Genomic DNA, 15759 nt, shown 5'->3' on the forward strand with positions numbered 1-15759 from the left:
TAAAACTTGCCACTCAAATAAAATTTTAAAAGACAAATGATTGTGAAATTATATCCCAAAATTGTTGCAACTTTAATGCGACTGGAAGAAATCCGCAAAGGCACAAGCACGAGGTGACAAAATTTATGTTGGATGAAGCGGGAATGCGCGAATTCATACAAGTACTAAATATCTTTGCAGGAGACCCAGCTATCGTAATCAGAGCATTCTTAAAACAGCCTGGTAGACATACCTGCTAGCCAGTAGAGACACTCATACTTTGTCAGTCACCCCTTCATCAGCAAGCCTGAGCCAAAAACATTTGCGTGAAGAGAACAGCTTGGAAACAGCATCGAGCATGATCAGCCCAAACCAAACCAAATGAAATACACCCATCTGAGTCAAGGGACCAACACTTTCATGCAGAAGCTCAAACTACAGAACTCCTTTTCTCTATTATTCCCACTGGCATCATAGCAGTAGATAAGGACTTAAATACCAAATTAAAGCATGACGATTGACACCCAAATGAACATAATACAAATCAGATACAATAAGAACCCCTAGCGCAGTCAAATTCTACAACATCCATCGTGAAATTAACTCTGATAAAATTTCTTTTGATCTGCATCTTCTGTTTCTGTAAAAATATTCTCATAAAAGGTGTGTGTAAAGGGTGCGCACAAAGTCTTTCGGTTTATTGGGCCTTTACATTTCTTTTGCATTCCTACAATTTCTTTCTTGCATATAAGCTCCCTACTTTTTCCAAGGGTACATGAACGAGAAGAGCCGAAGCGGACCCTTTTCGCAAATGATTTGAACAAAATACTTGCAATTGCCGGACGCCAATAGCAAAAGAGACCCGACATCATGTCTTGGCCTATTTCAGTTCAAGGTCGTTATAATCCAATGAAAGTTGAATAGACAAAAAGGAGAGTTTTTATCAATTTAAGCTATTCTCATTTATAAATCTTCCTTCAATAAACTTGTTGATAATAAATGATATAATATGCTTACTTAAACGCAAGCAACTTTCCTCTTTTTTATTTAACTTAATTCACAATATTTACGTTTTTACACCAAATCTGTTCCCTTTATGTGCCTCTCTGTAACCATAAACATGTAGTTGGACTCATTTTTGTGAACATTTTAAGAAACTGCTTATATCAAATGCAGAAATATTAAAAAAACCTGAGCACAGTAATACGAAAACTACGTTAATGGACAAAGAGGGACATAAGCGCCCAGGGTCAGAAAAGTTGCTTGGGTATATTAATATCAAAGAGATATTATCTAGTTGGTGGAAATTCGCAGACTTCAGGATCGGCATAACTACAACAACATATAAGCGGGGGGGGGGGGGGGATATGTTGGTGTCATAAAAAATATAAAATAGGGCTAATAATACTTGTAAAATGGTTGATGTCTTTTACAGCGGATAATATGCTGCTTGAAAAATGTTATTGGAAACAAATGCTAACATCAAACCGCTAAATGTAGGTGTTGACATGACAGTGCAATTTCTTTGGTTTATAGATTGAATCAAACGTCATGAGAACATTTGAAGGTTGTTTTTCAACTAGTATTAAGTGCGAATGCCCACCAACTCGAGGTCGAGGTCAAGTGATTTTGATCAAAAATATAATACATTTTACCAGATAGTGAATTTCGGTAGAAATCAAGGTATTCAACACATAAATTCTGACATTTTTAAACATATAGGTAAAATTTAAGAATATAACGCAAATGAAAAGTCGTATTTTTTTAAAAATAAGAGTCTTTCTTGTAGCGAATCTTTTTTTCACAGTTACAAGAAAGCTCATCCAGTTTGATATTTGACATTGAAAATCATTCATTACAGCAAAAACCCTTCGTTGGCTTAACTGCATCATTATTCACAAAACAAAAATGCGTCCTTGCCTCTTTGCTTCCAAATAACGAAATGAAACTTCAAACGACTCAAAACTCAAATATCAATAACATTTCACAAAAACAGCAAAACTTAGGAATAATAATTTCTTAAGCATGCGACACCCAATCTGAAAACGCCATACTTTGCAATCATAGTCGAGAAATCAACAGCAGATATTAAAAACGCAATAGTTATCTGTTAAACTCCAAATAAAAAGATAACAAAGAAAAAGCTCTTTTTCCTTTAAATATTTTTTATGAAGCAAGTTCAGGCCTGCAGAACAATCTGTGTCTTTCAATTTCGATTGTGCAAATGGTCGTGCAATCAATTCTTGGTGTTTATCTGAACTATTGTGCTAGTAAGCGTTAATTGGAATTAAACCTTCAACAATGTATGGAGTTTGTTTACTCTGTCCATTGGAAACTCTCAGTATATATAGCCTCCTTAAAAGGGGTGGGTCTCATCTAAGAGGATTGGTACCACAACTTTCTATAAAAGAACGCTTTGGTGTGTTTGTGACTGTTACTACTAACCAAAAGTTTGACTAGTAACAAGTGAAGATTTTGATCAATGTTCTCTTCAGTTTATTTTAGAGGTAATTGATATTTCTCTTGAAGAAAATTATACGGTCGATGAAGAACAAAACAGCCATGTACACCAGGTACAGCAATGGACAAGTGACCATTCTAGTCCTGCTAGAAATAGATCAAAGCTTTGTTCCTCAGAGCTGTATTCAGTACAACTAACCTATTGGGGATATGATGAAACCTATTGGAGATGAGAGCACACCTATGAAAGATCCTGCACAGATTATACAAATCGTCTTGAACATCTTCTACGAAGCGTCCTGCACAAAGAGCTTTTCTTTGAAATATCCTTATGTTATCATCTAGCTACAAATATTTGCCATCTACAGAGGTACATTAAAACGAAGCAATAAAACGGACCTTATTCTTTGCTGATCATTTCTGGATCTTTGCATGTAGCAAGGAGGCCAGTGGTGTGAATAACAGGAAGTGCCGGTCTCTTTTTCTTCAGTGGAGACTTGGAGCAGGCTTTTTGGTCCGTGTTTTCGTCCAACAACGATTCTTCTGACGATGACAGAACCTTATTTACGCCACTGCTAAGTCCACATGCTGTTGAATCGTCGAAGCAAATAAGGTCGTCTGATTCATAAGACTCGGCGCTACTTGACTTGCAGTTGATCAAGATAGGATGTCGTTCCTTAGCTTCTTCGGAAGACTCGAGGTCCTCTTTTGAAATAGCACCGTTAATGCTTCTGTTCGACCCTGGCGAATTTCTAATCATTTCCTGGCTAACTGTTGCAGGGCTGGGCACTAGTTCCCAGCTCTTTTCTACACTCGATTGAGTCTCAATACAATATTTCTTTTCGAGCCCACTTAACATAATCCCATCGACTTCTGACGATGCTGGTGACATCGATGCCCCGTCTGTTTCTTCTACATGCTTATATCCTCCTTTGGATCCAAGTGACTTCAGTTCATCCTCCAACAAAGCAACTCGAAACATCAGTTCTTGGTTTTGTGTACTCAATACGTCGGTATTGCGTAAATGCTCTCTCGTTTCCAACAACTCTTTCCTCATTGCCTCTGCACTCTCCTTTGCATAGTCTAGCTCGCATTTTAAATCGTTAACTTGTTGCGCCAGTTCCTTGTTTGCAGCCTCGAGCTTTTCATATCTCTCCCGATTTTGACGTATATCAATCATCTCTTCGTGCAAGAGCTGATATTCAACCTCAAATAAGTTCAGCTGGTATTTTATGTCCATATCCAACGCTTTTGCAATTAATTCTTGACTATCCGTCTTGACTGTTTCAGGCAGTCCGTTTTTCATATAGTCAATTATTGTCTCAAAGCCATCGCACTCAAGAATATCCGTACAGCTATTGGCAAACAGGCCAAGACCAATCTGAAATTTGGAGAAGTGGTTTTAAATGTAATGAAATTCAGTTTATGAACTATATTTCTAAACTGATGTTTGTTTGCCAAAGGTTTCTGGATCACGAGACCATAACAGCAAGATTTGAGAGAGATATTAACTTTCCTTTAAAATGGAAACCAAAAAAACATAAGCATAAGACGAAATTTGATAAAAGACAAACCTTGAAAACAACTTCCAGTCCTTGCAGGAACAAAAGATCTACAAGAAGAAAGCGATAAAATTTGAGAAATAGAAATCAACTTCGCATCAAGAAACCACTTGGCTTTTAGGATTGCTTGATCACCTTATCAGAATATTGACAGTGAGAGAAGACAGCAACGTCTCACATAATTGCTATTTTCCATTTTGAAATTCTATCAATTGTAGTTGTAGTTTTTTTGACACTGAAAAGCTTATGCTTATCGAGCAGTATCCTGGTCCTTCCTCTCGATGTGACCACACCTCATGATTTCTACGCCTGGAATTACAGAGAGCTGGCAACTTTCCTCATTCGGTGAAAGTTTGGTCATGCCAGGGACTCGAACCATGGACCCTTGGCTCCGTAGTCAGCGCCTCTAACAACCGAGCCATCCATTAACCCATTATCAAATGATGTCATTATCAAGGAAAAAGCTCCTATGATAACGTCAAGTTTTGAGCAAAATCCTTTTTTAGAAATAAATACTAATATGAGAAAATTATAGCCAAATCCTTTTTTTGTCAAACAAGTTTGCTTTAATTAATAATTATAGCCAAATCTAGTAAGATCTTATCAAATTAAATTCTACTATAAAAAAGAAAATAAACCGCATTCCCAAGAACGCTAGATACTTGCGTTTTTTTATTTTGTAAAGAAGTAACAAATTTCTAGAATTATAATATCAATTCTATATCTGTACAGCATTTATTTTAACGTTTGCTAGTTGCTTTTTTTCTTAAATTTAATAGCTCCACTATCGGTCAAGCAATACGCGTATGAGTGGTGTCATGTGAGCAGCGAAACCCACATCGAACTAAACAAGTCACCTTTCCTGTGATCAATTCCTTTTGATGGCACATGTCTGCACAAGATAGTGCGGCGTAACGCTTTCCTCACCTTGTGTCGCAAATAATGCAAATTTTTAGATTCCAAAGTAGGGTTATCAGAAAACTCCGCTCACATGCACTCATAGAGGTGCTCAATAGCAAAGAACGAACTAAAGCAGAAAAACAATTCAACAAAAAGAGACCAACATGGAAAAAGTTACCGAAGTTTCCTCCGCGGAGGTCAGGCCAGCCATATCCTCGTAAAAAATTAGACGGTCATAAGCTCAAGCATTATATGAGACCTAAACTAAATTGAAACGAAATTATCAGCTTACCCATAACTCTGACTACAAAGCCAATTGGGTAATGCGATGCAAACAGCGTGAGAAACCATGGCGCTGCGTAGAGGGTTGGGGTGACGTCATGTGTGTTGAAATGTTCATAGATGTTGGGGTGTACATCGTGTAACAAACGAGATAGCTGATAAAGTTGTTGCTGCAAAGAGAAATTTTGTTTCAAAAATTGATATTCACAACTAGCGCATACTGTCATGATATACCTAACATTGAGAAGAGTTCCTAACCCTATCAGATACAAAAATTGGTACAGTGAAAAGTGGCTTTTATCAATATAATTCCCAACCAAGTACTCTTGCACTCAACTCTTTTTATAAGATATTATATAACCTTTAAATTAAATGATTGTTACTCGCTATACCGTGAAACCTTAACTAACAAACTCCAAATAACAGACAATTAATGGATAATCTCAACGCGCACTGCTTTTCAATTACGCTCTTGCAGCAGTGGCGTAACGCAGTTTAGGGCAACTTGGTTCGATAGCTAAGGGTCCCCGACCAAAAGGCACCCCAAAACTATTTTCATATCCATGTTTTCAAGACTTCGCCCCAGTTCACCTAATTTTCAAAATTTTTTGAAGCTTCTAAAGTGAAGCTTCTCAAACTCAGCTCCTCTTAGTTAACGACAAAAGTTATCATTTTTACACCATCCTATACTGTTTGACATGCTCTACAAAGTTGGGTGGGACATTTTTGCAGTCCGTAAATAGAGGTCCCGTTTTAATTTCCACCAGGGCCCCAGGTGTCCCGTTACACCACCACTTGCAGCTTAGGTCTTCCAAAAGCGACCCGAGATTGCAAAGATACTTGAGTTGTAAATACGAATGGGTGCTTTAAAATTTGTTTTTACTGATGGCAACGAAATAAGCACAGAGAACAGATAAATGTTCGCTGGTATACCTGAACAGCATTCATATCAGGTTTGTACTGACTGCGAATTCCAATGTTAAACATCACATATTTGAACAAGTCAAAAGCTTCCTTCTCTGACATCTAAAAATCGTGCAGAAAGTGAGTCAGTTACACAAAAGGAGACAAATTTTTTCATATTCATCAAGGCATAAAATAAAAATGCGTTCAAATGAAAATAAGGGAAGGCATTATGGTTCCCTTCATTGCACAAAAACGCTATTCAGTGTGAAATCTCATTTAAAATAGTTCATTGGGCGGACCAGGAAAAGGCTTGAACAAGATGGACCGTGGACTGAAAAGAACTGTGGATCAAAGGACGTTGGCGACTTGCTAATGAAACCAAAAAAACGTATAAAACATAAAGTAATGAAAATAACAGGAAATGTTGTCAATCATAAAAACCCACAACATCAAAATATCAAAAGCAGAAAATTCTACGACACATAAGGAATATTGCAATTGGTTTGCCAGACAAAGATGTTGTCAGATTGGCTAGTAATTAGGAGCTACAGGAAAAGATAAGTTAAGGAACAATGCAGCGTCTTCAATAAAAATTATTGATTAGCAAATGAATTAGCAATTAAAGTCAAGGTAAATAAAACAAAAACAAAGATCTTACGTGCATCAACAGCAACCCTGCCACGAAACTAAGTCCTTGACAATAGCCGACTTCATCGTCCAACAGTGAGTAGGATTTCAAGGTATTGAAAAGGCCAATTTGACCAGCTCCAAGAGAGACGTTGAAGTATGCATGTGAGGGGAAGGTGCGGCCTAAAAGAGAATTTTCAGCAATTCATATAACAACAAAGTTCTTTCTAATTACTTTCTAACAATTCACCTGGTGAAATAACTCTACTTTGTAGCAATTATTATTTAGGACATATTCTATGAAGCAAGACTTTGTAAATGCTTATATGTAATATCCCCCTTTTAATTTTTAATACTAAGTTTTTAAATTTACTTTTACAGAGGGCGATGTTGCAAATAACTTTTCTCTTTGCAGATAATTATGACAGGATATACACTTAAAATTTTTCATATTATTATAAACATTATTATAATTACTTTTCATACCTTTCAATGACATCTTCCGGACAATAAGGCAAGAATGGTTAGAAAGAATGGTTAAAAATAATGGTCTTAACGGTGATGAAAAGAATAATGAAATGACAGGTTGGCTATGACAAGATTTTGGGCCAGATTAATAGTCGGAAGGAAGCCATTCAAGGCTAAAAAAGGCAATCTAGTTTTTTGTTTATGTATAGGTACGTTTTTTACTATTTTTTACTTCGTATGTGGTCAATCGATAAAAAACATATGAAAAACGTCTGCTTGTGCAAATCCATCTAACATGATAACAACGGCCTTTCAAATATAGGAAGTTCTGAATACATCAAAGATTAATTTCTGCATTAAAAGACGAATAATGTTGCTACGTGTGGGTTTTGCTTCAAAATTACTGGAATCAATTACTATCTGTAAATAACACACAAACACGTGGAAAAAGATAATTAGAAAATGCAAGAAACAATAACAAAGACTAACTTTTAAGTACAGTGTCACTAGGGTACTTACCAATATCGATCAAAATAGCATGTTGATGTGTGGTTGGCTGTTCCAGAAGCTCTTCATAACTTTTCGAATTTCTTTGGTCTTCGTCTTTTTTAGGAGCCCGGATTGCATGCTGCTGCGCGAGAAACTTCCAGACTTCACCGCGTCGATATTTAGGAACGCCTTTAAATGGAAAAAGATAGGGAAATTTTAACATAATGTATCCATTTGCTAAGGCAACACAAATACCAACCATTACATGGTTCTTATCATTAAATGTCAAAAATTATGCAAATAAATAGAATAAGACAAAACGGGCACCAAGGCACTATTTGTCTATATTCCTGTTGGTTTACTAACCCTTTAAAAAATTAATATTCAATACTCATTATCGATAAAACTAGAGTCCTTGATTCAAAAACCCTCTTTGATCTTTTCAAGTATCCCAAGCAACTAACCTTACATATGTTATCTATCGTTGTATTGATTTAAAGCTTACGGCAATTAGTTGCTTAAAAACAAAATTTGAAATTGAAATTTCTCTTTTGACTCCTTATCAGCATATCTCTTCAAAATCTCAAGGAACCCTCGGATCCTAATCATTTTCAGTGCATATTTAAACTGATATTAATGATTCCTGATATACGGATGATTATTACAATGTGTATGATAACAATGACAAGAACAATAATAACAATGGAGATGATTTCGTTGATTGACTGATTGCTGGCTAACTGAAACAATTAGGTAAAATGATAATCACGATTATGATGATGATGATTACAATGGAGATTGACAATGATGTGAATGATAACAATTACAAAGAGAATAATAATGACCCTCGGTGATGTTGTTTAATTGATTGCTAGATTAACTTGAATGATTAAGTAAGCAAGTAGCCGTGATCACGATAGTGATTAATGATGCTAATGATTAACGATGTTGATGATAATTCAGGTTGATGAAAATTGCTAGAGACCATGATTACGATAGCTCAAACTCACTCACCAGACTTTACAGCAGCCATAAGCAGTTGATCGTCAACCTTCTCTTTCCAATTTTTCGCAAGAATTTCATCCCACGTCTTTGCAGCTTCGGCACTGCAATGTTCATAAACTTCGTAGCTCAGTTTCTCACGTCTTGTTTCTGTTGCGCTAATTTTTGCTATGGTGGCAGAGAGAAGTCACATTAAATTATTGAAGTAATAAATAAACTAACAAAAAATTTTCTTAAAAGCATTATTGAAAATAGGAAAACGATTTTCATCCAGATAAGCTCATTCCAAAATGGTCGATAATCCTAAATTTGCTGTACCTCCATATGTAATCTAATATAAAGTTCACTAACTCTATTGTCAATCTGTAACTTTCACCGAGACAAAGCTTCGTCGAAAGAAGGGCAATCTTCAAGACATATCTCACAACAAGGCCAACAAATTAGCTAATGTCATCTCCCTGAATTGATGAATAAAAATACAATCACGAAAGGCAGCTATGTAGACAAATTTATCCACTTACTCTCTAAATTCTGGTTTTCTCTTTCCATTCGGATGAGCAGGATTTGCTCCATAATTGCTTTTCGCCATCTTGCTTTTGCAAGCGAGCTCGAATCTTCCTTCTTCTCTTCGTTGATTGAAACTGAAAAGAAAAACAGGCAATTGACGTACAGATAGATATAACAACAGAAAACTAATCTTAATCTTATGCATATAGAACAGACAAAATGCGATAACTGGAGAACTTTTTTCTGCAGCTTAAGATTCAACAGCCGAAACACGACGAACTTTTGATAACTGGTGTCAATGGCTTTCGCAGTAGTAAGAGCATCGCTTTCGCAGTTTGAGTTCATAACACACTAACAATATAAATTTGAATTTGTAAAAATAGGACATAGAAAGAAAGAGCGAATTATATTAACGACGTTTTGAGCATAGCCGGCTGCCTCGTTAGTATGATTTACTCATTCTCTCTAAGTACAGTTTTATTTCAAATTCAAAGTTATATTGTTACCTGATATTGTACGAAATGCAATCAAGTATATTTGCAACTTGTAGGTCAGACTGTAATAAGTGAGGTAGCCACAAATTAAACAATTGTCTTAATTCCACGGAAACGTAACGAAAACAGGAGCATTTCAAAAAATAAAGTTTAAACAAAGAACGCAGAGTGCCAAAAATGTGTAGTCATTATAAAAATCAGCCATTCAACAAACGAGTAAAATAGAAGAGCGATGAAATGAGGGCCTTAAATGTAATACGTAAGACATATGTAACTCCCCCTTCCACCAATGAAAATCAATTATTATTCACAGACAATGGAGACTGCCGAAAAGATCTCATTTACTGAGGGAGCTTGCTGTAAGACTTAAGTAGCCGTGGGCTGGAATATAATAAAAAGCCCGAGGCATTTTCATCAACATCATTTTATGACTGTGGTATCGGTATGGGCCTAACTCATTTGGATCTTGCTGAGCAGTAACCGAGCAAAGAGCTGTTTCGCCAGCCAAGAAATCGAAGAAAAGTTGAAATTTTCATCATCACGTTTTCTTTAGCATATCATATGCTAAAGCACAAATTTACAGTGTTAGACTCGTCGTAACCTTCAAACTGCAGTCCAATTTCCTCAAAAACGCTTCAGATGCCAGTATTTCATAGCCACAGCTGTATGCTAAACTATATTCATATGTATCGCGTTTCTGACACGCCCAGGCAAGATTGAATTACGTATTTATGATATTTTATTTAAAAAGATGATGATGGGTGCGAGCACCGACGACTAAAAGGTCATTCATCATTTCTGAACACTTTGTTTCTAAAAAAGTGGGTTTTCGAACAATTATCTGAAACAACAACAACACTGTTGTTTGAATGACAAGTCGTTTGAAAGGGCCCCTAAAAGGGATGAGGCCTAAATTGTGCCCTTAATGGCGTACTATCAATTTAATGTAACAATATATAAACAGAGACTGCAATAATACACTCTTTTTTAAAGTATCAATTTCATAATAACACGAACCACCAAGTTCTTCAAAAGTTAGAGAACAAATGATGAACAAGTTTAGGCAGAACTACTGTAAAATTTGATTTTGAACAATCTTGTAATCTCAAAACAAGGAGTTTTTTGTCATCTTTGAATGCTTTTTCGGTGAATTTTCGAACTTATCGTCAAATAAAGGGTAACTCACTTATTTTGTTACACCCTAAAGCACACTTTATAGGAATTGCACACATAATTTCAGAACAAATTAAGAACAACCCAGCCTCAAATTTTTTAAAAAAAATCAAGAAAAGCCAGCCTGAAATTCAATATACTGGTTTTTTTAAAAAAGAGTGTGTGGGAATCTGATCGATCCATTTTGGTAGCCAAACGGGAAAAGTGCACCTTCCTATCAGTTTATTTGTGACAGCAACTGCTTATTATCGTGACAAGCGCCAGGTACTCATTTACAGCAATAATTGAAAGCCAAAATTCTGCGCTGTATTGAACCTGTGTTGTATCAATTCACGTCTTTGAATTATCAGTTATCTGTGCTCAGTATCAAACGCTTGTTTTTCTTTGCAACTTCTCATTAATGACATGAAAGCCAATATCCCCCGCACGATTTAACAAAAGAATAAGTAGAATGGTTTTCCTCAAAAATAATTCTTATGATGACATTACATTTTTATTACTATAAAGGCAGCAAAAATGCACCCTTTTTTCCTTTTAGACACACCTTGTAAGCTCTTTGCGTAAAAGCAAAAACGAAGTAAGAACACGACCAGCCAAAGTAAAAACAGAGATAATAGCAGAAAAATCAAAATAATAGCTAAATATAAAGCAGAAAAACTGGCGAAGTGAAATTTTCGCAGTAGAAGAAGCAGTGGAAAAAAAATGAGAAAACAAATCGCTTTCGTGGTTTTAACAGCCGATTCCTTGATGCTGTAGACTTTAGTCGACCGAAGTTCAAAAGATCAATCAACCAGCAAAAACAATGGTTGTTTGAATGTTAAAGTACAGTAATCCTTTGCTGTCAACCGATTCAAAACAAAAATTCTTAGCAACGCGATTTTCCTACAATATTTTGCGACTAAGGGAACATGGAAAAACATTGATGGGCTGTTTAATTCGTAGCTTATCAATTGCACAATATTTTTTATCTTAAAAACTTCCCATGTAAAAAGAATCTTTGAGTTGTTGAAACTGTTTCAATACAGTGGCGTGTAAACAAACAGACCGATCACAAACTATGAAGCCTACATTGCCCTGATCGTAAGGAAGGCCATAAATTCGTTCAAAAATGAAAATATACTTAACGATTAAGTATGAATTCTTGTAAGTTATCACTGTTACTCTTACCAAGATTTTTCTCCGTCCTATCAACTTCCTTGATGATCTCGTTGCTGAACAAGCGTTTCCAGAAGTATTTCTGCCTCATAATTGCCGTGCTTCGAGTCAAACGTGGCTGTAATCGACAGTGATATTCTTGCTTTTCGGAAGTATTTTTTTGCCGCCTAATTCTGCCACATTTTTCAAGAAGGTCGCCGAAAACACGACAACTATCACGAAATGTGATGAAATAGGATAGCACGCCTGAATAACGCTTTGTTTGTCATGGAAAGACAGGACGCAGAATTCTTTCAAAACCGGACAGAGACTACGGGGTTCCCCTCAGGCTGCTTCAAGCAAAGTCGCCGGGGGTTTTCTCTGGAAATCGCTGTTGAGATGAAATAACAGCGGGTGTTTCTCCCACGACAATAATCCCCTTTTTTTAAAAGTGAATAAAAAAAATCAAGCCGAGAGAGGCAAAACCTTCATATGTTCAACAAACATTCTTTTAAGCAACGATATAACTCAGATGAAAAAATAAAAAGATGTTTGGATTCCAAACTTTGGAGTCTTTACTTCGAAAAAGCAGCAGTGCAGGTAACACTTTTATCTGCATATTTTCAGAAATTTCGGCGTAAAAAAATTAACACTTGGCTGGTTAAATTTTGAAAAGAAGCTACTTTTCAAGAAACTAACAGCCAATTGGTGTTAGAGTGCATTCATGAATTTTATTATATAGCTCGTCCTAGGTCAATATATTTGTAATTCTGGTACAAATTCGGCAACAGGAACAGATCGTTTTTATCCACCTATGGCAAATAATCTTAGTTACAGTCACTAACGACGGAAGGTAATATTTTAGCCAATAGTGCGTGAAATAGAGATAGAATGCCTATGCAGTTTGATCAGTGTCGGAACTAAATTAATATTAGAAGGGGGAGGCTGCCTATTGTATTGCTTCCATTCAATAAAACATAACAAAAAAAAATAGTAAAAATTAACAATTATTTATTTTTTTGGGGGGGGGCCTCCCCGCTTCCGACGACCTTGTAGTTAGAAAATTTAGCGCACATGTGTTAAAGCATCAATGAGTCCTGGCAAAAAAGCGTTGGGTCCAGGCCCGTCGCTACATATTGTGCTCAAGGGGGATCCCAACTTCCATTTGCCGACAGAGTGGTGGGCTAGGGAGCTACAGCCCCTCCGACTTAAGTATATAGCCCCCCTCCATCGGAGGAAATTTTAGGTTATTGTCGGAGCAAATTTGACAAAATAACGTACGAAAACTGCATATCTTAGTCATTTTAGCCCCCTGTCGGAAACTCCAACCCCTCTGTCGGAAGATTTCTGGCGCCACCTATATCTGCCGACAAGTTTGGAAATTTGCAGACTAAGCACCCCATTAGATGCAATTACTTTTGTTGGTAGCTAAAGTATAAGGCAAACCTACCCATCTTTTGCATCATTTCAGTGTATACCTTTCTAATAGTGCTATTTTCCACAGGTTAGTAAAAAAATGGCTTACCCCTCCCTAATTACTTTGATAAATTTTTAGAGGAATTACAGTATCGGGACCATGCTTTGACAAAGGTTTTCAAACTTTTTCGATACCACCTCTGTGTAAAATGCACTAGTTAGTGTGATGAAACAAATTATAATCAAGATTTAAAACTACATTTTTGGTTATGTTGTCAATAGAATCTTCATTGTGAAATCGAACAATAAATATGAAAGAACGCAATGAAATAACCCTTAATATGTCACCAATTAGCTGAGAAAGAGGAAGCTTTGAAAGCATTGCCTCGATTAAACATGTTGAAAAACTGAAGCTGTACTCTCCCCTTTAATAAGGGACGTTACGAACTTATCTATGTACTGAAGAATAAACAAGGCCTTGATTTTTCAAAATTGGCAGACATTCTATACATGAGCAACTCACAAAACGAAGTATTTCAGAAGATGACTGTAAAAAAGACATGCATTGCTGACTTTCAGGTCACAAGGTCAGCATAAACAGAAAATAATAAAACAAAACAAACAAAAAATCATTTAAAACAATAATTCTAGCAAAACCAAGAGCTTTACATCTTTCTTTTTAACCACGAAAACAGCACCTTTGATTGAAGAAATGTTTGCATAAACTTAAAAAGAAATAAAAACAACAACATAGAAAAAAACTTGTTCTGAAAGATTGAAGAACAACTCACCGTCCACAGTGACCGTGTTGTAAATTTGCTGAAAGATAAGAATAATAATGTTGATAAACGAAAATTACAATGTTTTAAAATATTTCCATTACATTTACTAACATCTATTAACTACTTTTAGGGTATTAAACATTTCGAATGCGGGAGAAGACCTGGGCCTGAAAATCATGCACGCATTTGGCAAAAATCCTTTTGTTTTTGAGAAAAATCTACAAAAGTTCACGTTTTGTAGATCTCGTACGCGTTTTGTAAAGAGTGATACACCCCTTGGACCGCGCAGTAGTTTGCTTAGCACATAAAACTCAATATAATGTCTTGATAAGGCCATTGCCATTGCCGTTATCAACATATAGACATTCTTGAGCTCAGCCCTGCGGCTTGCAAACGCAACTCCGTTTTTTTAGTCGAGGAAACTCAAGAGAATTACGGAAAGTTTCGAGAACTACAGATTTCTGTAAGCTTTTCAACTTAGTCTAAAATTACAACTAAACTTTGTTGTTCACCCATTGAAATGAGGAACACCGCGAGTCTAGTGAGGTGAAACGCCATCTGCACATACTGCCAGATTTTACGATATTTTTCCGTGGTTGTTCAAAAATTGGAGACGGAGAAGCAAGCAGTGCAACGATGTCCTTAATGCCATTCAAGAAGAATTTTAAGCGAATGAAACCAATTTTTGAGAGTCATCTGTTAATGCAATCAAGCTTATTTTTAGAGGTGTGCCTACAAGTTACAGGTAAAGCATTCTTACGGTATGTTATTCCGCTCTTCAGAAAGGATCTGATTGATTATATAGAACGGGACAATGGATTAAGATAGCCTTCAAAGGTACCAGAAAAGTAGGATTACATAACCAGTAGCAGCAAGATGGAAAAAACAGAATATTGCAAACATAAACCTACCAAACAGACAACATTACTAACATAATCCAAACATACATATAAATAATCTACAAATTCAGGTCAACAAAAATATAAAACCTCATCGACTAGACAGCACAAGTTATAGTTTTTTAGTAGAAAGGCTTGATAAAAACTGCAACACTAACAGCTCTACAAAAATATTTCCAGACAACAAACAAAAATAACAAGAACGTTTAAGGTAAGGAAGTTTTAAAGAAGGTCAGTATCTGCAGTTTTTTTCCTGCTTCTCACTTCTTCACGAAATCAGCAAAAGAATGTTTGCTGGTTGAATAACAAAATCGAAACCTGGTTGCTAAAATCAATCTAGTAGTCTAAATGGACGGAAAAAATAGAATAAAATTCAAATTTTCAAGTTTTTTTTGTAAACATGTGTGAACCGGAGGCCTTTCGGTATATAAACAGCGCCAAATGTTGATTCATTAGTGACTCTCTCATTGTTTAAAAAAATCTAGTAGTCTAAGGAGATCATCCACGTCGAATCAACGTCGTGTCATCGACGTTTGGAAATTCTATGTCGTAGTGGCTTCAAAATGCTATATTACATTAAGAGATTCATTTATCGTTTCTGTTTTCAAAGAGGCAACATTATGGCGAAAATATAGCAACTAATCAAACTCTCTCTTATAATATGTTCCATAAGCAACTC

General features: G+C 36.1%; 1 protein-coding gene across 2 annotated transcripts in view; it reads right to left on the bottom strand.

Annotated features, from left to right (window-relative positions):
- Positions 1-916: 916 nt before the first annotated feature.
- Positions 917-15759, bottom strand: part of LOC135686818 (TBC1 domain family member 1) — a 33233-nt gene continuing 18390 nt past the window's right edge. For both annotated transcript variants that reach the window (XM_065203168.2, XM_065203169.2), the window contains exons 11-19: positions 14191-14218; positions 9197-9316; positions 8688-8843; positions 7704-7862; positions 6748-6899; positions 6117-6209; positions 5194-5353; positions 4014-4051; positions 917-3820 (exon numbers count right to left, since the gene is read on the bottom strand). In XM_065203168.2, coding sequence (XP_065059240.2) covers positions 2840-3820; positions 4014-4051; positions 5194-5353; positions 6117-6209; positions 6748-6899; positions 7704-7862; positions 8688-8843; positions 9197-9316; positions 14191-14218 — 1887 coding nt within the window. In that variant the 3' untranslated portion in view covers positions 917-2839. The remainder of the gene's footprint in view (positions 3821-4013; positions 4052-5193; positions 5354-6116; positions 6210-6747; positions 6900-7703; positions 7863-8687; positions 8844-9196; positions 9317-14190; positions 14219-15759) is intronic.

This window comes from Rhopilema esculentum, chromosome 6 (assembly GCF_057945365.1).
Source record: "Rhopilema esculentum isolate cy_ngs chromosome 6, ASM5794536v1, whole genome shotgun sequence".
Taxonomy (NCBI): Eukaryota; Metazoa; Cnidaria; class Scyphozoa; order Rhizostomeae; family Rhizostomatidae; genus Rhopilema; species Rhopilema esculentum.